Source organism: Biomphalaria glabrata, chromosome 18, assembly GCF_947242115.1.
Source record: "Biomphalaria glabrata chromosome 18, xgBioGlab47.1, whole genome shotgun sequence".
Lineage (NCBI taxonomy): Eukaryota > Metazoa > Mollusca > Gastropoda > Planorbidae > Biomphalaria > Biomphalaria glabrata.
Window position 1 is genome coordinate 4,585,664 of NC_074728.1, and position 22,297 is coordinate 4,607,960.

Here is a 22,297-nt window from a genome sequence, read left to right on the forward strand (position 1 = left end):
TTTTGTGAGCTAAAAGATGGTCGACGTAGCAGAGGTGCCCCACAGAAACGCTTTAAGGAACAGCTTAGGCACCAACTTGCTTTAATAGACATAGAAGAGAGCACCTGATAGCAGGCGGCCTCAGAACGAGACAGCGGGAGGTCACTCACTAAGGTCGCGTGATACACATTTGAGACCAAAAGAAAATCCGCTGCCGAAGACAGACGTAGACGTCGAAAAGAAAATTTATTTCGACCGCCTGCGGACAATGGTTATGCCTGCGCCAGATGTAGCAAAATATGTAGGTCGCAGCTTGGGCTACGTATCCACGGGAAATACTACATTCCTTATTAACCTTTGGACTCAAAGACAGGCCTTATTATTATTACCTAATGCAAATATTTATCCTACCCTTACTAGTAATGTACCCTTATATTAGGAAGGGTAAACAGATGGAAAGAATAATTGAAATAGATAGATAGATAGATAGATAGATAGATAGATAGATAGATAGATAGATAGATAGATAGATAGATAGATAGATAGATATAGATAGATAGATAGATAGATAGATAGATAGATAGATAGATAGATAGATAGATAGATAGATAGATAGATAGATAGATAGATAGATATAGATAGATAGATAGATAGATAGATAGATAGATAGATAGATAGATAGATAGATAGATAGATAGATAGGTTTATCAATTTATTGATAGATACGATTAAGCTTGCCCACTTGATTAGGGAATTTATTTATATATATATTTTATTTAAGGGTTATGTAAGGGAATATTCACTAATTGATTTACCTAATAAGTTGAAAAAAAAAGGGGAGGGTTGATTCGAGAGTGGACCATTACTACTATGACCCCCTTCCCAGCCCCCCCCCCCCCAAAAAAAAAATAATAAGAAGAACAAATTTGGGCGTAGCCAACTTTTTATTGTCTTGCCCAAGCTAAACATAAAGGCGTTCGGTTACATGTCAAATTGTGTAATGAGCTAACTTATAAAAAGGGTTAAAAGTAAGGACATATGCCTTAATAGTTAAGTGTCTCTCAGGCTTAACTAGACAGGTTTCTAGATGGAGGTTTCACTAGGTAGGCTTTCTGTCGAGGGAAAACTATTAATAGACTGCAGCAGTAAGAAATCTCCAATCTGTTCTGTAGATGGTGCTTGGAATGTCAAGCGTCTGATAGAATCCTTCTTTGTCCAGGTATTGCGTCTTTTGGCAGGCTTCTGTAGACACACACACACACAAAAACAATATAGAGCTTTATAATTCGGTTTCAAACAAAAACAAAACATCTATAAACATAAGTTTGTCTTATTTATTAGACCAGCGATGGGGCAAACTCCGGCCCGGAGAAAGGTAACATCCGGCCCGCCACATGTTTTGTAATGATGATTAAAAATAATTTCACTTTTTATTACATGTCATTAGATGTCACTGAATAATGTTGGGAATTTTTACTTTTATGGTCAATGACGTAGCTAGGGATTTGGTGACCCGGGAAGGGGGGGGGGGGCTTGATCTCTTTAGGGGCCCCTGCACTTTGACATTCGACATCACGACATAAGATAATGGCGATAATATTAGTGCAAAAACAAATTTCGGACACTCATTTCCCTCCCCCCCCCCTTTTTTTTTCATGTGGGGTCCGGGGGAATTTTCAAATATTCCCCCCTCCCCCTAGCTACGCCACTGTTCATGGATGACTACTCGTTGCGTCTGCAGATTGGTGTTCGAGGAGACACAATTTTGAACTCTAAATATGTCCAACGAAATCGTTGAGCTCATTCCAAATGTCATGGAAATACCTTTTTCTAACTTTTAAATCACAAGAAAGATGACGCCTACTCTAACCTGTTCCGACATGATCAAAGTCTAATCTTTCGTCTCAGAATGGGACACAACATAATGAGACAACATGTGTTCAGGAAGCTCAAAATTCGAATCCAGTGAAATCTGCCCGTGTAGAGGGTCACCATAGAATGCTGACCATGTCCTTAAAAAAAACAGCATTATTTACCGTACAAGACACTGACCCCAAAACATCCCAATAGAAAGAAAACTCTATGGAGAGCTCCCTGATTTGGAAACCACTGCGCAGTTCATCTCGTATATTGGTCTAGTCATCTAGACGCCACAACATAATAATGAGAATGAGAAAGAAGAAGAACTTTTAAAGATAAATCTACGAGTCTCATTTGCTGTTTTCCTACAATGTACCATATTTCATGACATCCATAGTAATATTGCCTTGATATATAAAACTATAGCCCCCCCCCCCCTCCTCAAAGTAATATGTAAAGGTTGTAAATAATACTAACAACTTTTCAAGAGTTTCTTAAGTAAGATCTCATCACTACGTCTTAGAAAGTATTTCTTAATCAGTGGCGTAACTAGGAATTTGCAATCATTTGGGGACCCGGGGGGGGGGGTAACTCTTTGGGGACCCTTGCATTTTGCATAATATTTAATGTAAAAAAAAAACATTTCGAACATATATGTAATTTAAATCTTACATTTATTAGTGGGAAGCGTGGTCGAGAGGCTAAGTGTGCTTGAACTTGGCTTGGCTTGGTTACCTAAAAAGGGGCTCGAGGTTCGACACCTGATTCGGGCACGGAAAACCAACTCCTAGTAACCCCTCTTCCCCACTGGTCCACAAATGAGATTGGACCAAAGCGCTCTGAGCATGCTTATAGCATGAAAGTAGCGCTATATAAAAGCTATAATAATTTTAATTAGTTATAAAGAGCAAAATAATAATACGTTGTAAATATGAGGTATTGTCTTAAAATAAACTTTTTTTTCTTCTTCTTCGTACTCATTTTACATGTCGATTTTTACATTATGATCAATATTCTGAGATGAACCGCGCAGTGGTTTCCATATCAGGCAGTGCTCCGTATAGGTTTTGAGCTATAGGATCTCTATCTATAGGAGGGGCTTGGGGCCAGAGTCCCGCCCGGGCCTCTTGATATAGTATGCAGCCCCGAAGGACACGGCCAGCATTCTCCAGCGACGCTCCACTAGAGAAGGCCTCGCTCGTCCCGACTCCAAGCCTCCGGAACATATGCCGCCCCTTTCCGGGATTTTAAAAATGTTCTAGTTTTCCTATTCATATTTTAAGGATGGCTGCTGGTTGTGCAGTTTGCGCGTTGGATTGTCGTTCGGACTTATGGATGGATTCAGGTTCAAACCCTTTCCTGCTCCCATCCCCCGTCGACCTGTGAGAGGTTTGGACTATGAAGTAGATTATCTTTAACTCTAAAGGAACACCGAAAACATGTGAAACAAACAAATACCAAAGGTTTGGAACTCACTCCCCATTGATCTCAGACAGACAACATGCTACACCACTTTTAAGAAGAACATTAAGACCTATCTGTTTAAAACTTTTTTAGATTAACTGTCATCTTAGCTCTCGTGTTTTTGTTTGTAATGTTGTTACAGCGCCTACATTTTGTTTGTTAACAGCGCTTTATAAATAAAATTATTATTATTATTATTATTATTATTATTATCTAAATCTAGCAAATGTTACCTTTTTCTCCACTTCTTTCGTATACTTCTGCACCAGAGTGTTTTTTCTAGCCAGGAAACCTCTTACACCATCAGTAGTGGCCATAATTAGCACACAAATGAAGATGATTATCATAATATAGGAGAGGACCGGGCTTACACGCAAACCAGAAATGACGTAATCAGTGGTTTCCGTTTTGATCTTGTCACGAGCTCCACATCCTTTCAGACAATCCACGCAGTGTAGCGCTTTGGTCTGGTTTTTACAGTAACGACAGTACCCTTCGTAAGAACAGGTGTAGTTTTTGCATTCCAGACTGCAGATGTCTGTACAGTCAGGTCCGAACATGGGTGGCGCGCATTCTGGGGATCATTTGTATAACTGCATTCAAACAAAGGTGAACATGTTATTACAAAAACAAGAAAATAATTTTCTAAATACTAAAAAAAAAACAACAACAAAGGTTATATTAAGCATACTTGTATTTGTATCAATTAGTTTGGATTAGTCAAGTAATTAAATTTAAAGTAGATCTAGACTAACAATTAAAAAGAAAACATTTATAAAAGTATTTTAAAAAGAGGGGACGACCTGAATTCGAACTCATGGCTCATGCCTTAGGTTTCTCCAGCCAACACGGTAACCACTCGGCTATTGGAGAGCTTATGAACATGGACGATTGTTTAGTTATCTATTGTTTCTATAGTCTCATACTATTTTTCAGGTTTATGTTCACTGAGACTCAGACGACGACCATTAAAGAGGATTAAGTCAGGTTATACCACAATTTCAGTCAGTTAAAATTTCTTTCCCTTGTTTGAAACATCAAAAAAATAATTTAATAATTAAAATAAATTTACTAATTGCCTTATTTTTTTAAATTAATTTTTGTGTTGGCAGGTAAAAGAAATAATTGTTCAAAAATTGTAGCTTGATCCGAGATTGGGTTTGAGAGAAATTAAGTGTACAAACCTTTTACCAGAGACACAGACAGACAGACTGACAGATTAAGTTGATATAACCTTTGTAATATTTTGAGAGTGTTTACCCTAAAAGATTTGAAGTTAAGCTCATTTGTTTCTATGACAAATGGTGTACGAAAGTGTAAAGTGGCCAGAACAATGACTAACCACAATTACTGGTTCCCTATTAATGTGAAATGTTGAGTGCATTCAAGGGCATCTTAAAATATCCTGAACGTTAAAAACTCGTTTTGAGATGAATAAGTTTTCACTAAGTATAATCTCATTTATTCAGGAATCCGGGAACCGACTTTAACATAAAGTCTTTAAAAAAGTCTTTTTACAGCGGACATATTGGGAAAAATAAAGTAACTAAACCACGGTTGGAAAGCCAAGCTCTCTACCGCTCAGCCAGCGTGCCTCCACGAGCCAATATAAGCCTTGTAATAAGCAATTATGTCCCTTCACTTGGAACGCGTCAAGGTGTAACCCCCACCATCTACCCCAATATGTGGGCTTTAAGAAATGAAAATGCTGCAAAGGGAAGGAACCCCTACCTTGACCTGAGCTTGAACACATTGTGTTACGGAAAGGCGGAACATTAAATCCTTTAAGTAAGGGTCCTCAATAATTCGATCCGATTTAAACATGTTTATAAACGAATCAATTATTGGATTTGATTTGCAATTAAAAACCCAGAACGCCTTTTTAACTTCCCCAAGTTTTCAAGCAAATAGGTTGGCCCAGCCCAGCGGCTCTAAACCATTCTAGGTCGGCGACCCCCTTTTAGGATTCTCCACTTTGCGGCGACCCCCAACCGTAAAAATTATTTTTGAAAATGTAACTGTGCTTTCATTCTGTTATAAGACAGTACACCATTTACTATTCTACTTTTTATTCACCCTTTTTATTTTGCATATTTATGTGATTAATTATTAAAAAAAAACACATTATAATCTTCAAGCAATTGCAGTTCGTATCTTCAATAGTTTTACGCGACCCCCATTAGGTCGCGACCCAAAGGATGAGAACCCCTAGCATAGGCAAAACGAATGTTACGCTCTACACTCTACCACAGGGGTTCTCAACATGTGGCTCGCGACCCCTTTGGGGGTCGATTGACTATTTGCCAGGCGTCGCCTAAGACCCTCGAAAAAATGGATTGTTATTGTCTACTCTTCCATTGCTGTGTGCGTGTGCGTGGGGGGGGGGGGTCGCGGCAGAGTGGGGGTTTGTAAAAAGGGGTCGCCGAGACCAAAAGGTTGAGAACCGCTGCTCTACGCCGTAATATTTAGTTTTCGGGAATCTCCGTAATGCTTTCACTTTATGGAGATGTGAAGTGACATCAAGGAAAAAAAAAAAGAATACCTCCATATGCTTCTAGTTCACAGACTGTCATCTGGGCGTTCGCATGTTGCAAAGAGAGTTCTAGAATTCGTATGAATCTATCAGGTGTTGGCACTAGAGACACTCTCGGATGAACTTCACCTCTGTACTCCATAATCGTATCATTCTCATCAGCATGCAGTTGAAGAAGAAATATCTGGCTCTCTTTTGACGCTGAAATCAAACAAGGAAAACTTCAAAAATACTTTAAAAAAAAAAAGACAACTTTAAAAAAGTGAAAAAGCAATTATTTTTCTCTAATTCACGAATGAGAGTTGGATTAAACAACAATGCAACACTTTTATTAAACAATTAAATCAATAATGCCTTACATTCGGAAATTCCCGAACGCGAGGGGCGACTTTACAAGGACGCGATAGTCCTTTCAAAACCAATGTTGGATCTAGATCTAGACCTAGTTCAAAAAACTAAATTTAAATTTATTATTTTTTGTTTTTACTTTGAAAAAATTATAACTGTCAAACCAGAGTTTTCCCCATGTGGCCAACAGGCTAGTAGTTCTAGTTGTCATCGATATACAGCAACTGTTAAGCTACCGTGTCCAGGTTCCATGAAGTTGTGACTTGAATAGAGGTAATGTAAAAAAAAAACACGCTTTACACAAAGAGCTTCAGTAGACCATGTAACTTTGGACGTGGATTTTCACACACATTGCTGGATTCACCTATAGGTCATATATGACGTCACGTTATGTATGCGTCAAGGTTGCCACCGAAATTTAAACCGAAACTTGTTTTAACACAAAATGACAGGACATTGTCTAAAGTGTGACGCTTTCCAGTATAATCCTAATCATATATCCTGCAAAGCTGATATTTTACAGATAAAGAAAATGCAGAAATTTACTGAGTTCGCTCGGCCCTCGACCTCGCCATGATCCCGAGTGTCAACTTTGAGGATAAGTACAAAAAAACAGTAAAATCTCTGAAAGTTGATTTCTCTTGTTAGAAAAAAAAAACTAGAAATAGTTGGCCCTACTTACGCCTAAAATAAATCACAATCTCACTTAATACCACTGAAGAATAAAAGTGTAATATCAACGTTGGATACGGATCATCGTCCCTGGTAGCAGCACACTCATCTAGCCTCCCATCCACGGCCAGTGAACCATCACTGACCATTCCTGTTTCGTTGACGGTACTAGTTGACATTGTTGTTACTTGCTTTAAAGCCAAATTTCGTCCTAAATTAAAATTGGTAAAAATTATTCTGAAATATTGTTTTTTGGTAGTCTATAATGCAAATATACAGATCTTAACACTTGACAGATATTTAATATTTTATGATATCAAGAAACATGATTACGTGTTGCAGCTAAATTTAGACATTCAATTATATATATATATTAGGCTATAAATCGTGAGTTTGAGTTTGAGTTTTGAGATTAGGCACATCGGCACAATTTAGGCCATTTCGTGCCCGTAATCCTTTAAGGATCACTCTCCTTTTACATAACAAGGGCTAAATTCTATACAGTAAAATCATTAAAAACAAGGTCTATTCACAGTTAGCCAATGCCTCCTAAAAGCAGTGGCGTTGCTAGATGCTTTAAGGGGTGAGAACCTAAGAAGAAAACACCCAACAGAGAGGGACACAGAAAGATAAAATTTAGCTGGAAAGAAATTTAACAAAAAAAATATATAATATTTGTACACATTTAATCTCCGCCGTCTAATTCGGATCAATAATGCCAGGTTTGCCTTTCCAACTCTTCAAACTATCTGGCGCTCTAAGGCATTACCTCTACACAACAAGATACGAATCTATAATACAAACGTTAAGTCTGTCCTTCTGTACGGTTCAGAAACTTGGAGAGTCACTAAAAACAAATATGGAAAAGCTCCAGACCTTTGTTAACAGATGCCTACGCTGGATATTAGGAATTAGGTGGCCAGAAAAGATAACTACTATCGATCAGTGGGAGAGAACTAGACAAAAGCCCATAGCCCAAGTTATCAAAAAGCGAAAGTGGAGCTGGAGAGGACATACCATGCGAAAACCAGCTACCAATGTTGCAAGGCAGGCACTTGACTGGAACCCACAAGGAAAGAGGAAAGTGGGCAGACCCAAGCAAACCTGGAAGAGGTCAGTCATCAGTGAAGCAGAGGGTACTGGAATGACATGGGAGCAGATGAAGAAAGCTGCTCAGAACCAAGTTCGGTGGAGAGGTGTGGTTGTGGCCCTATGCTCCCCTGGGAGTGCACAGGATTTAGTAAGTAAGTAAGTATTTGTACACATTTAATAGTTATGCACCAATCAATAAAAGTTGGTGATTACTTTATTTTAGGGCGAGCTGATGAGGCATGACACCAGATGTAACGACAAATCTGGCGACGCCTTTGCCCGTACATGACGTAATTCCGGTGCTTAATTATGCATAGAAGAGAAACTTTTCGGCTTGTATCCCTTTTTTTCACAACGCTTATTTAACTTGATCCAGGCGTTGTATTACCATTGCAACTTGTTTAATCGTCATCGAATACAAGCTGATGACCGCTGAGAACACATGAAGCAATCCGAAATTAGATAATTAATTAATCAATCGTTCATTCATTTTGGTTTTAAATGTGTCAATTTTATGTGGGGTTTCTTTTCGAAACGTTGAATGCTTTTTTGTTTATATGCTTTTTTTACATCATATCTTTCTTGCAATAGCAAACTAGCAAGCTCAGTACAGTCTGGTTTAGCCTAATTTATGAACATGTATTTGGGGTTTTGAGGGGGGGGGGTTACCTGAAAGAAGGTTTCCGAACTGCTTTTAGAAATCCCGAGTTGAGATTCGTAGTACTGCAAGGGAAGGCAAGCGTCTTATGACACTTCTCATTCTTAAACAATAATAACTGACTTACTGGTCAATGGGATCACTCACCACCTTGAACATAAACAGCGCACAATCTTCTCTCTATCCCTACCTCCTCGAACATAAACAGCGCACAATCTTCTCTCTATCTCTACCTCCTTGAACATAAACAGCGCACAATCTTCTCTCTATCTCTACCTCCTCGAACATAAACAGCGCACAATCTTTTCTCTATCTCTACCTCCTCGAACATAAACAGCACACAATCTTCTCTCTATCTCTACCTCCTCGAACATAAACAGCGCACAATCTTCTCTCTATCTCTACCTCCTCGAACATAAACAGCGCACAATCTTCTCTCTATCTCTACCTCCTCGAACATAAACAGCGCACAATCTTCTCTCTATCCTTACCTCCTCGAACATAAACAGCGCACAATCTTCTCTCTATCTCTACCTCCTCGAACATAAACAGCACACAATCTTCTCTCTATCCTTACCTCCTCGAACATAAACAGCGCACAATCTTCTCTCTATCTCTACCTCCTCGAACATAAACAGCACACAATCTTCTCTCTATCCTTACCTCCTCGAACATAAACAGCACACAATCTTCTCTCTATCTCTACCTCCTCGAACATAAACAGCGCACAATCTTCTCTCTATCTCTACCTCCTCGAACATAAACAGCACACAATCTTCTCTCTATCCTTACCTCCTCGAACATAAACAGCGCACAATCTTCTCTCTATCCTTACCTCCTCGAACATAAACAGCGCACAATCTTCTCTCTATCTCTACCTCCTCGAACATAAACAGCACACAATCTTCTCTCTATCCTTACCCCCTCGAACATAAACAGCACACAATCTTCTCTCTATCTCTACCTCCTCGAACATAAACAGCACACAATCTTCACTCTATCCTTACCCCCTCGAACATAAACAGCGCACAATCTTCTCTCTATCTCTACCTCCTCTAACATAAACAGCGCACAATCTTCTCTCTATCCCTACCTCCTCGAACATAAACAGCGCACAATCTTCTCTCTATCTTGGTCTCCTCGAAGGTAATGTTGAGCTGACACACGTAATTGCCAATGTCACAGTTGATGACCAGTGTGTTGGGGTCGAGGTAAATGTCGCGCCTCCTCTGACAGGGACCCTTGTAGCACGACTTGTTTGGCGTCTGGACAAACGTAAGTGCTAGTCCAAGCAGGTCCTCTGGACAGTAACCGGACAATATGAAACAAAAAAAAAACATTCTTAAAGTGGAGCTCTCTATGGTGTTAAAGTGGTAAAACCCTTGGCTTCGTAACTGTAGCAGTTCTGAGTACGAATACCTGTGAACTCTGAGATTTTGAATATAAGGATTCTTAAAACGCCCTTAAGTCCAACAAACCTGGCATATTTTGTAAAATGTTTTACATAATTCGGAGTGTCCTTCAGAGTTGAAGATAGTTTACTTCCTAGTCCAAACCTTCTGCAGGACGACGGGGGATCGGAGCGGGCAGGGTTTGAACCCTCGACCGTCCATAAATCCGAACGACAGTCCAGCGCGCAAACCGCACGACCAGGCAGCCATCTGAGTGCGGTTGGTCAAAGTGCTGGCAAGACGAGACCGCTAGTTATAGAAAGCCTGAACACTGACCTGTAAACTGTAAGCAAGAGAGCCAATAGTTAGTCACAGGTCTATACGACGTGGCAACGAGCTATTGGTTTCCTTTGTCCATAGGCTGCGACGTCATATATCAGTGATGAGGCCTTCTATTACGGATGGTCTCGACTCGTTGCCATGCCGTACAGACCTGTGACATGGCAAAGAGCTATTGATGTTCAGTGCCCTCAGGTTGTGACGTTACAAGTCAGTGTTCTATGACGATTGTTCTTGGTCAAGATGACGCCTCCGTTAACCGCCAGCCTTATAAAGAGCAACTTTTCATCATCTACCCCACAGGTTGCGACAAAATGTGTATTTGTTCGCAAAAAAAAATTTTTTAAATACTTTAAAAAAAATATCAAAAAAACTCTGCATTTACAAATATATCTCTCAGTAAATGTTAAGTTATTTCCCTTTTTGATATCAAAGCAAAATAATCATCATAATAGGTTATTTGTTTAATTGATAAAAACATTTAGGGATGATAAATAATTGTTTAAATTTTCAACTTGAAAATGGATGAATGGATGTTGAAAAAATAACACGCGCAGTTATCTAAAGGGACAAAATCTTAAATATTTAGCTATATCTTTGAATACTGAAAAAAAATAATTTCCTTTTTTGGTTTCAAAAACATTTAATTAATTACCAGTGGTTAATTGACTAATTGATTTTTTTAAAACTGAATCATGTATTTGCCAATGAATCCGAGGGTGGGTGTGGGAGAAAAGACGAGTAAAAACTCCTTACCAGACTGACAGACAGACAGATTGAGTGGAAATAAGCTTTGAATACAAATTTCGAGACAATGGAATGGCATAAGACAGTAAAACATTTACTCGCCCTCCTATCCCACACTGGTCTAGGTCCATATTTTGTAAAGAAAATAAAATAAAAATAAAATAAAATACCTATCCAAGAGGAAGGGGTTGCGATAACGGACAATACAATATAGTTTAAGCTTGGCTTCCGCCTTTTTTATGGGCCTAGCTACAGATCGTCTTTCGAATCTCCCTCCCCTCTCCCGATAAATATGAATGAGTATAGCAAAGTATGTAAACAAGTAGATGGTCAGGTCATGGAAAGTGAGGAGAACAAGATGGTTGAGTGGTTGACCATTAGATCGACTTGCAGTGCCTATTGTCTTCAAACATTTATCTTTTGGATATAAGTGCTCTCATAGTATCCACATATCTCTTAATAATGATTACATATCATATAAGCAATAAGTAAACACTTTAGATCTTATAAGCTATATTTAAACACTACAGATCTTATAAGCTAAAGTCAAACATTTTAGATCTTATAAGCTATACATAAACACTTTAGATCTTATAAGCTATACTTAAACACTTTAGATTAGTGGTGTAACTAGGGTGGGGGAGGTGGGGGTAGAAATTGAAAATCCCGCATCAGACAGAAATTCAAGGAACAAAGAGTCAAAAGCAAGAAATAAAAACAAATCGATTAAGAGAATAAAAACAAATCAACATTTGCGCCGATAGCGTTACAGGCGCACAAACCCGTTAACGATATGTGGTACGATATATATAGATTATAGGCCCCCGCATATGGTTTCTGGTTTCTGTTATGTTGTCTTTATATGAGAAAAGAGTCCTTGTAATTACAACTTTCCATAAGGATCAATAAAAAAAAGTCTTAGTCTTAGTCTTACATTTTTTTCTGACCTCTTTCTCTGATTGGTTAATTATAATTAACACGGGTTTACTCACAGTATCGTTTTCTAACACTATTCACTTTGTTACCAGTCTCGGGGTTCAAAACCTGGCTACGGTTGGTATTTTTGGATTCTCTAATTGTGAACCTGACAAACTTTGGATCGTAAAGGAGCTAGGTTGTTGCTATCCTCGTGAACCGTGGAATTATAGAGACTGATCGCAAGGTCTGAAAGAGGTACCTTCACTCACTTTACATTGCGCCGTTATCTCCAATGTTCGGGTCATTTCTGTGTCCAGAGTAACTATTCAAAGAATGGAAGAGATTACCTTCTGCAAAGCCTTCTATTTGGATCCCTGAAATTCTTGTTTCTGAATTGAATTTTATAACTAGTGGACTCAGCGCGATAAAACTGGTCTGACATTTGGTTGCATTTCTGGACTTCAGCTCCTCTTGGCTAACTTCGGCTGACATTATCGAATCAACTGTGTAACAAGAAAAACATTAAAAATATATTACATAAATAGAGAGCTGTAATGGTAGATCTCTACCTCTTTACCGCAATGGGCCCTTAAGCTGTGTAATACTGTGGTGCTTACCGTGCAGATATTGTTCCCCTCTCCCCCCGAGCTGTTTAATGCTGGGGTGCTTACCGTGCAGATATTGTTCACCTCTACCCCGAGCTGTTCAATGCTGTGGTGCTTACCGTGCAGATATTGTTCCCCTCTCCCCCGAGCTGTTCAATGCTGTGGTGCTTACCGTGCAGATATTGTTCCCCTCTACCCCGAGCTGTTCAATGCTGTGGTGCTTACCGTGCAGATATTGTTCCCCTCTCCCCCGAGCTGTTTAATGCTGTGGTGCTTACCGTGCAGATATTGTTCCCCCCCCCCGAGCTGTTCAATGTTGTGATGCTTACCGTGCAGATATTGTTCCCCTCTCCCCCGAGCTGTTCAATGTTGTGGTGCTTACCGTGCAGATATTGTTCAACTCTCCCCCGAGCTGTTCAATGTTGTGGTGCTTACCGTGCAGATATTGTTCACCTCTACCCCCGAGCTGTTCAATGCTGTGGTGCTTACCGTGCAGATATTGTTCACTTCTACCCCCGAGCTGTTCAATGCTGTGGTGCTTACCGTGCAGATATTGTTCACCTCTACCCCTGAGCTGTTCAATGCTGTGGTGCTTACCGTGAAGATATTGTTCACCTCTACCCCCGAACTATTCAATGTTGTGGTGCTTACCGTGCAGATATTGTTCCCCTCTACCCCGAGTTGTTCAATGCTGTGGTGCTTACCGTGCAGATATTGTTCCCCTCTCCCCCCGAGCTGTTCAATGCTGTGGTGCTTACCGTACTGACACTGTTTCCCGAAGAAACCAGGCAGACATCTCTTGGTCTTACATTCTCCGTCAGTCTCACACTCCAGGTTCTCACAGCGACAGATTTTGTTACACAGTGAACCAAACCAACCGACTGGACACTCTGGCAGTGCTGGTAGTGCGAGAGATGTGACAAGGTGATGTGTGATAGTGAAATGATACTGAATTTGTATTATTTATATAAACACATACATGATTCTACACATATAGATTTTAAAAACTATAAGTGTTCCATAAGGATTCCATAGAATGACAGAGAGAGCCAGAAAATACGTCTCCATGTTGGTATCTGTGTTTGTATGTGTAAAAAACTTTCCCTTACAGACCATGCTGTCTATAGAGTCATCTGTTTATTTGGCCCACGGTTAACGAGAGTTTCAAGTGGCCAGCATAACTAATATCAAATACCCATTAGAGTTAGGTAGAATAAAGATCCCGAAATATAAATTCCTGTCCTCAGCAAGATTTGAACCTGGGACACTGGGGTTAAGCCAAGCGCTTTACCACTCAGCCACCGTGCTCCCGTTTCTAGATGTGTCCCCAAAGTATAATACTGTGTTTCTACGTGAGTCCCCAAGGGTGTCTCTATGTTCCTACATGTTTGTCCTAAGTGTGTCTCTGTCTTCGTTTTTCTGTTTCTACTCGTGTCTCCAAAGTGTGTTTATGTTTATGCGTGTGTCGTTCTTAATGTGTCTTGTGTTTCTATGTGAGATTCATGAATAAAGAATATTCACATTTGACTACAGTAACAGCTTTAGTAAAATCACTAAATTAAGAAAGCTTTCAATACAGAAGACTTAAAAGTAAAGTAGCAATTATACATAAAACACTGAGACATAATCTTCAAATACAAAATGTGTCCATGTGTGTCCCCCAAATAGTGTCTTATGTTTATAAGTATGTGTCGTACTCTTATCTTATCTTATCTTATATAATACAGACGTTACTTCAAAAAGAAGATGATTACGTCCTACGCGTCATGCATTTAGTCATGCATATTAACCAATGACTAAAATTCTGCCAAGTCACTGGTTTTCCTGGTTAGCTCAGGCAACCCATTCCATGCTCTAATAGCACTAGGGAAGAAGGAGTATTTGTACAAATTTGTCCTAGCGTATGGGACGAGGAATGTGCCTTTATCTTTGTGTCTTTCAGAGTATTTTATTACTCTAACAATAACAAAACCATGTTACATTCAAAGCTTTAGTACACTGAATGACAAACAACCACACACATAGTAGAGATCACAACACGAAATAGGGTCAGTACACAGTCTAACAAATGGAAACAAACACTAGGGGCGACAATTGGACAAATAAATTCACGACAGTGTTCACCCTTACATTATACAACAATGAATTTCATTTTTTTATGGAAGGGAGATTATAAAATAGGGAGAATACATTCACTAAGAATTTAAAAAATATTGTAAATCAAACAGGAAATAAAGGTATGGCATATATACAATGTAAAGCGACCAGAGTTGACATTTCAATGTTCATGGAAAAAAGAAAAGACATAGCTAATATTTGTTTAAAGATCTAAAAATGCAAATAACATGAAGTTAAGTAAGAACGTAAGTGTAAGCCAATGTTTCTGAAACTGTGAGCGTTTTCACAGAACAGAGGGAAAAGGGGTCTAATTTTCTAGTAAGATATTTAGAGGGAGGACATATGATTGTCTATTTACTTATCAAGAGAGAATTTTTGTTTTAATTTTAGTAATGAATCCAGGTTTTATCTTCTTATCTTATATTCAAAGAAGAAGATGATTACGTCCTGCGCGTCATGCATTCAGTCATGCATATTAACCAACGACCTAAATTCTGCCAAGTCACTGGTTTTCATGGCTAGCTCAGGCAACCCATTCCATGCTCTAATAGCACTAGGGAAGAAGGAGTGTTTGTACAAATTTGTCCTAGCATATTGGACGAGTGTATAGAAATCTCTTAATTAACCATAGACATACTCAGAAAGACACACAGATAAAGGCACATATCTTATTCCATTCGCTAGAACGAATTTATACAAGTTCTCCCTTTTTTTGTGCCCTTAGAGAATGGAATTGGGTTGCCTTAATCAGCCAGAAAAACCAACGACTTAGCCGACTTTATTTTAAGTCATTGATTAACATGCATGAATAGATTGAAACATGATAGTGAATTGCGTTGGACGTAATTATCTACTTTTTTTTTTCGTAGTAACGTCTGTAATATATAAAATAGGACCATCGAAAATACATTTTACTCACCATGGTGACAGACTACTATGACGACTAAAAGAAAACTTACAAACATTTGTTAGTCATTTCCTTAGTATTTAGACACACTCCAGACAGAGAGATCTAGATCTAGATTTATTGTGATATAGCAAATGCGAGAATGCTGCAAATCGATGTTAAACGTACTATAATAAAAAGTTGAATTTTTCTTTTTTGACGTGAAACTAAAAATAGGTGTGAAATAGTATTTTAGTTTTTAAGAGCATAGATATAAATATAGTTAATGTCTTCTTCTTATCTTATATAATACAGACGTTACTTCAGAAAAGAAGATGATTACGTCCTACGCGTCATGCATTTAGTCATGCATGTTAACCAATGTCTTAAATTCTGCCAAGTCACTGGATTTCCTGACTGGCTCAGGCAACCCATTCCGTGCTCACTAGGGAAGAAGGAGCATTTGTACAAATTTGTCCTAGCATATGGAACAAGGAATGTGCCATTATCTTTGTGTCTTTGTATGTCTATGGTTAAGAGATTCCTATACACTTAGCCTCAGAATCAAGCTCCTTCAAAATTTTATGAAAACGTTTTATTTTTCTATAAATGAGAATAATACTAGCATCTTGAGTCCTAGCCCAGGATGTTGTGGCCGTCGGTTGTTGTTTTTTTTTAGAAAAGAAGGGTATTTATATTTTAAGTTTCAATTAACGTGGTGAGTCATAGCTAGCCTCTTATATTACTACAATTTGTAGTGGAGTGGCTTGAACAAAGCATGCTTTCCAGCCGGAATGCCATCTCCTCCGGTTGCTTATTACGTCAATAAGAAGAACTGAACGGAAGCCTTATTACAAATGCCTTCCCCCATTACCCCCCCCCCCCCACACACACACACACTGTCCAGAAAAGATCTTGGACCACAGCAACTGGGCATGTTATAGGCATGAAAAATGCTCCCTATAAAAATGCAATTATTTTGGGTGCAGGAAAGGTTCAAGATTTTTGTACATTGTAGTCAATGAATAAAAATATATGAGTGTTGTATCAATTTCTTCCTTGATTTTTCTATACAAATATTTATGTTCTAGGTTTTAAAAAAAAAAGAAAAGAAGTTTACATAATCTAAACACTTTTCCATTTACGATTAATAAGTTAGTTTTAGTTTTTGTCAAAAGTATAGATACGTACCTGTCAAAACTATAGATACGTACCTGTCAAAACTATAGATACGAACCTGTCAAAACTATAAATACGTACCTGTCAAAACTATAGATACGTACCTGTCAAAACTATAGATACGTGCCTGTCAAAAGTATAGATACGTACCTGTCAAAACTATAGATACGTACCTGTCAAAACTATAGATACGTACCTGTCAAAACTATAGATACGTACCTCTCAAAACTATAGATACGTACATTTCAAAATCCTTTACTTATTGATCGTTATAATAAAATCAATATTTCCGTGCAGTCAACGTGATTTCTGGAACTCATTCTTGTCTTACACTCCGAGTTTTCATTTCTGCTGTCAATGCACCCCACCCATTATTTAACCTGATTTTTGTTAATTTACTTTATCGATTGACTTGGTGACGCAAATGCTATACAAATATTTCAATACGCAGTCCTTCTGGAAAAGTAAATTCAATATTTAATTTCATTTCTGCATCAGCAATTCTACCAAAAACTTTAAACATGTGGCAAGCGTGTGAAAAAGATCTGTCTTTCGATCTATGAATTTAAAGTTTTCTTTCACGGTAAGGTTAGTAAATGTGTATGATAATATAAAATCTATAATAGGTATAATAATCATCATAAGCGTAATCATCATAGTTATAGAAAAGACAATGGATTTCAATTGACTAGTCTTTATGAATATAGCAAAATCTGGAGGTAATTTTGCAGTGTTGATATGGTATTAATGTTTTATTTATCCCCTACTTTCGCGAAGTCAGAATTTTATTCCACAAAATTATTTTATGGATGTGTGATGATGTAATGAACCCTGCACACCGTGTTAGAAGAGGCTTTATCTAATAGATAAAGCGGAAAGTAAGGTGTATGTATGTATGTATTTATGTATGAATGTATGTATGTATTGTGAGACACTTGGTATTATTAGTTTGTATAGAGATGCACAATAGTTGAGACTTTGAACGCGACATTTAGTGACGTCACGACCTAGTTGGGCTATAGATTATTTATGTTAATATAGGTATCAGGATTTCAGAGGAATAAAGTGATATTACGACTGTGGCCGTTTTAGTATTAAGCGTCATTTAAGTTTGTATAACGGTTTGGACTTAGTCTTTCTACTTTTTACATGTGTAGGTCTTGTTGCATGTTAGTTGATTACATCGAATACACCCGTGCAAGAAACGCAGACACTTCCAGAGTAATCTGTCGAAGTCAGACAGCCATCATCAACTACAAGTGCAAGGCCTATCACAGTATGTATGTATGCCCTGCAAAGAAATTAAAACCTTTAGACCAATCTTGAAAAAAAAAATGTCATAAATGTTCCTTACATCATGGCAGAGACCGTAGTGTATGTTTAACTATCCCAGGCACAACTGAGCCCCGAAAATAAATATAAAAATAGCTAAATTTAACTTTATTAAAGAACGAAACATTTTAACAAATCGGATAGGCTCGCTTTTTTTTTTAGCTAAAAGTATCTGTATTAAGAACGAAACCTGATAACAAATCGGGTAAACCCGTTTTCACAGTATTTTATATTTGTTTTGAATGTATCAATTTAACAGGTAAACCCATTCTCGCAATCAACTTTTATTTTCGTGGCCATAGGGGAAAAAAAACCTTGGAAGGAAGATCAGCTAAGTTTGACATAGATCAAAATCCGATCCACTAGATTAGTAATACCCAAACTATGGCCAGGGGGTAATAACCGGATAGTCATAATTATATATTTCAATTATCCGTTAATATAGTTAATTTTCAGGTGTATTATGTTTAAACTAAAATCTTAGTTTGTTTCGGAATTATAAGGTCCACATATTAATTTATTGCGCTTATTTCTCTATTTATACATTGTGTAGTGCACTCACTCGTCACTAAGAGTTTAGACAATAAGGCTAAGTTAAAGAGGATAAGACATTCGTTATTAAATTATGTTTTATTATATGCATTTTTGCCTAGAATATTTATTTTTCTGTACTTCAGACAATATTTTTTCTTTTTTTTTTTTTTTTTTGTTATTCTCGCGTGGTATTCATATGGTTTGTTGTCTCGCTTTATCCGGGGTTCGAACCCAGCGCCCCGCCATATAGCGCCGACCTGAGAATGATTAAGGATTGGATATAATTATCTTCCGAAGGAGCATCCAAAACATATTGAACAAAAAAAAACTTGATTGCCCTGGGATGCCACTTTAAAATAGTATGAACAATTCAAACAGAGTGTTGTAAATCCACCTGTTTTTCTTATATCCAGATACTTTTCTTTGACATTTACTTCTTGTAGAGCCATTAGTTGTGATTTGATTATATGGCATATCGGCAATTTTTAAGTCGGGCACATTCTCTTAAATCCAACACCTTTTTTTTAAAAAAAAAACTTGTATAGATCCCTTCTCGTAGATAAATAAATTTGTCGTCAATTTTCATACTTTCAGTACACCCAATTCTTTTTCCTTGCTCCACCTATTTCTCCTAGATCCACCTGCTTCTCGTAGATCCACCTATTTCCTAGATCCACCTGCTTCTCCTAGATCCACTTGCTTCTCCTAGATCCACCTGTTTCTCCTAGATCCACCTGTTTCTCCTAGATCCACCTGTTTCTCCTAGATCCACCTGCTTCTCCTAGATCCACCTGTTTCTCCTAGATCCACCTGTTTCTCCTAGATCCACCTGCTTCTCCTAGATCCACCTGTTTCTCCTAGATCCACCTGTTTCTCCTAGATCCACCTGCTTCTCCTAGATCCACCTGTTTCTCCTAGATCCACCTGTTTCTCCTAGATCCACCTGCTTCTCCTAGATCCACCTGCTTCTCCTAGATCCACCTATTTCCTAGATCCACCTGTTTCTCCTAGATCCACCTGCTTCTCCTAGATCCACCTGCTTCTCCTAGATCCACCTGTTTCTCCTAGATCCACCTGTTTCTCCTAGATCCACCTGCTTCTCCTAGATCCACCTGTTTCTCCTAGATCCACCTGTTTCTCCTAGATCCACCTGTTTCTCCTAGATCCACCTGCTTCTCCTAGATCCACCTGTTTCTCCTAGATCCACCTGCTTCTCCTAGATCCACCTGTTTCTCCTAGATCCACCTGCTTCTCCTAGATCCACCTGCTTCTCCTAGATCCACCTGATTCTCCTAGATCCAATTGTTTCTCCTAGATCCACTTGCTTATAGACGCTATGTAATTTTCTATGCTATGTTTTCAATATTGTGTACACATGAAATCCGGTCCTACTGACAGTGATGGCCCACGTTCTCTAGGCAGTGGACCAACTAAATACCACACACTCTGGTCGTTAGTCCTGTCACCTTAAATATAGGCAGAACCAAAAGAGCATAGGCAGAGAGTGCATTGGTTTATAATCCTATTAAATTTTAGGCTCCTTTAAAACAGCCATACTTTATTTCAAATCAAGAGCTTGTTATCAGGTTGCATGAAAAGACAAATCATCACACTCAGAGTCTCATCACTACACTTTTACTTTGTTTTTCATTCCTAGTTTACCATCCACAAATGTTGGAAAGGAAGGTAAAACTAAAAAACTAAAAATGCACCTTGTAGAGCCATTAGACACTACTATCTCAAATATCGAAAAACTAAAATTAGAAATAGTTGTAAAAGAAAAAGACTAACTTTTATTAGTTTACAATGAAACAATATAGCTTTTGTATGCTGTAAATAGATATATATGTACATATATATAATACATATATATATATATATATATATATATATATATATATATATATTGTTTGTTTGAAAAATCTAGATGGTATTGTAAATTCAAACAGCTAATTAAAAGGAAATCTATTAAAGTTAAATGTAATATTATTTACACTTTGAATGAATTTCTTAAATTGATTTAGATTAATTTTTAGCAAACAATGTCAGATTTTTATTTTGTAAGTCATTCCTTTTTTTTTTTTTTCTTATCTTTTTTTTTAGATTTTGATTCCAACCAACAAAGTATGGAAGATTGGAGTTCGCACATTTCTATTGGAATCGATACAAGAATAATTTGATGTTAGTTTCCCTTGAAACAAACTTGTTACAGATTACAAAAAAGCTTCGTAATGAGCACGAACTCCATTTTACAGTTACATACACAGGATTTACTGCTAATCATATGTATTTGTAAAACTGTATACTCTTCCATTGTTATTCTTATTTGATTTAAAAAAAACAGGAATGGGCATTGTCACATTAAACTATGAAAACGCTAAAATTAACGGTAGCATTGTGACATGTTGTCTCGATTACAGAGATTATGCAGGAAACACCTCTCTGATGTATGCAGCCATGAATAAACACCAAAAGGCTTTTGAGACATTAATGCGTTTTGATCCAGATGTGAACATATCCAGGTCCACCAAATATACTTTCACTGCGCTATCGTACGCTTATGACGATGCGTGGTTCGTTGAGCGACTTCTAGATGCAGGAGCAACTTTCGACTGTGACAAAGGAATGGCAGCTTTAGAAACAGCCGTAAATAGTAGACTTTTTTCATCGATAAATAGCGTAGATGAGCGTTTATTTGGTCTGAAGAAGTTTGACTTTGAAACAACTATTATAAAAGCTGATAAATATATTGATGATAAAAGTATTCTCAGGGCACTACTCTTTCACAAAAATAAATTGTCTTTGAATGTTTCGTTGCTTAGCACAAGAAGTTCCCCAGACCTAATTATAAAATTGATTCAATCTGGTGCTGACGTGAACACGCGTAACGATAAAGGAGAAACGGCGCTACATAAAGCTGTTCTGTCACAAAATTTAGATATTGTTAAAGAATTAGTCAAAGCCAGTTGTGACCTTGAGATTACCGATAACGAAGGAACTACGGCTCTAGAGCTTTCATTATCACACACTAACACAGAAATCATGAGCTATCTCATTTCAAGCGGTGCGAATATACCGTTTGCAATTGACAAAAGAGAGACCCTACAGACAAGAGCTGTAATGTATGGAACGATGCAAGACTTAGAACATCTGTCAAGAAAAGGGTTAAATGTGATGGATTTTAACTATATGGGTAAGAATGCCATGCATTTTGCTATTGAGAGAAACAACACCGACAAGGCCTTATACTGCATAAAGAGCGGACTTAATATAAATACACAGACTCCAGACAATACTCCACTAATGATGGCTGCTTATGGAAAGAATTTTACGATAGCTAAGCAACTTATAGACCTAGGAGCTGATATTCATTTCCGAAATAAGATTGGAGACTGTGCTTTAAATATAGCTTTAGACAAAGGAAGTGAAGAAATCGCTAACTTACTGATTCAGCATGGAGCTGATGTGAAAAAAGAAGGCTCTGTAGGTATTCCGCCCTTGATTATAGCTGTGGAAAAATGTTCGGCTAATCTAGTGACATACATGATAAACTCGGGAGCAGAGGTCAATCAAGTTGATCAAAGGGACAGAACTGCTCTTCTTCAAGCCTTGATGCGTAAATCATAGGCATGGGTTGTTGGA

General features: G+C 37.9%; 2 protein-coding genes across 6 annotated transcripts; one reads left to right on the top strand and one right to left on the bottom strand.

Moving 5' to 3' along the window:
* Positions 1 to 914: 914 nt before the first annotated feature.
* LOC106056038 (uncharacterized) lies at positions 915 to 15,780 on the bottom strand. Of its 3 annotated transcripts, none has more exons than XM_056017881.1 (8): positions 15,644 to 15,780; positions 13,365 to 13,505; positions 12,349 to 12,504; positions 9,700 to 9,906; positions 6,867 to 7,067; positions 5,846 to 6,037; positions 3,537 to 3,877; positions 915 to 1,221 (listed from the first exon to the last, which is right to left on the bottom strand). In XM_056017881.1, the coding sequence occupies exons 1-8, from the start codon at positions 15,687 to 15,689 to the stop codon at positions 1,063 to 1,065; spliced, it is 1,443 nt and encodes a 480-aa protein (XP_055873856.1). In that variant the 5' UTR covers positions 15,690 to 15,780; the 3' UTR covers positions 915 to 1,062. The 3 variants fall into 3 exon arrangements, with proteins under 3 accessions (XP_055873856.1, XP_055873857.1, XP_055873858.1); XM_056017882.1 differs by having other exon boundaries at positions 15,684 to 15,771; XM_056017883.1 differs by lacking the exon at positions 6,867 to 7,067.
* A 1,479-nt stretch (positions 15,781 to 17,259) lies between these two features.
* LOC129924054 (putative ankyrin repeat protein RF_0381) lies at positions 17,260 to 22,282 on the top strand. 3 transcript variants are annotated; one of them, XM_056017734.1, is made up of 3 exons: positions 17,260 to 17,377; positions 17,947 to 18,065; positions 20,759 to 22,282. In XM_056017734.1, exon 3 carries the CDS (start codon positions 21,002 to 21,004, stop codon positions 22,280 to 22,282), a length of 1,281 nt encoding a protein of 426 aa, XP_055873709.1. In that variant the 5' UTR covers positions 17,260 to 17,377; positions 17,947 to 18,065; positions 20,759 to 21,001. The 3 variants fall into 3 exon arrangements, with proteins under 3 accessions (XP_055873709.1, XP_055873710.1, XP_055873708.1); XM_056017735.1 differs by having other exon boundaries at positions 17,260 to 17,372; positions 17,947 to 18,069; XM_056017733.1 differs by having other exon boundaries at positions 17,260 to 17,372.
* Positions 22,283 to 22,297: the final 15 nt, after the last annotated feature.

Coding starts and splice junctions, on each gene's coding strand:
- LOC106056038 (XM_056017881.1), bottom strand. CDS start 15,689: ATGTTTGTAAGTTTTCTTTTAGTCGTCATAGTAGTCTGTCACCATG. Junction 13,506..15,643: donor CATAGTAGTCTGTCACCATG/GTGAGTAAAATG, acceptor TCGCACTACCAG/CACTGCCAGAGTGTCCAGTC. Junction 9,907..12,348: donor AATAGAAGGCTTTGCAGAAG/GTAATCTCTTCC, acceptor GTTACTGTCCAG/AGGACCTGCTTGGACTAGCA.
- LOC129924054 (XM_056017734.1), top strand. CDS start 21,002: ATGGGCATTGTCACATTAAACTATGAAAACGCTAAAATTAACGGTAGC.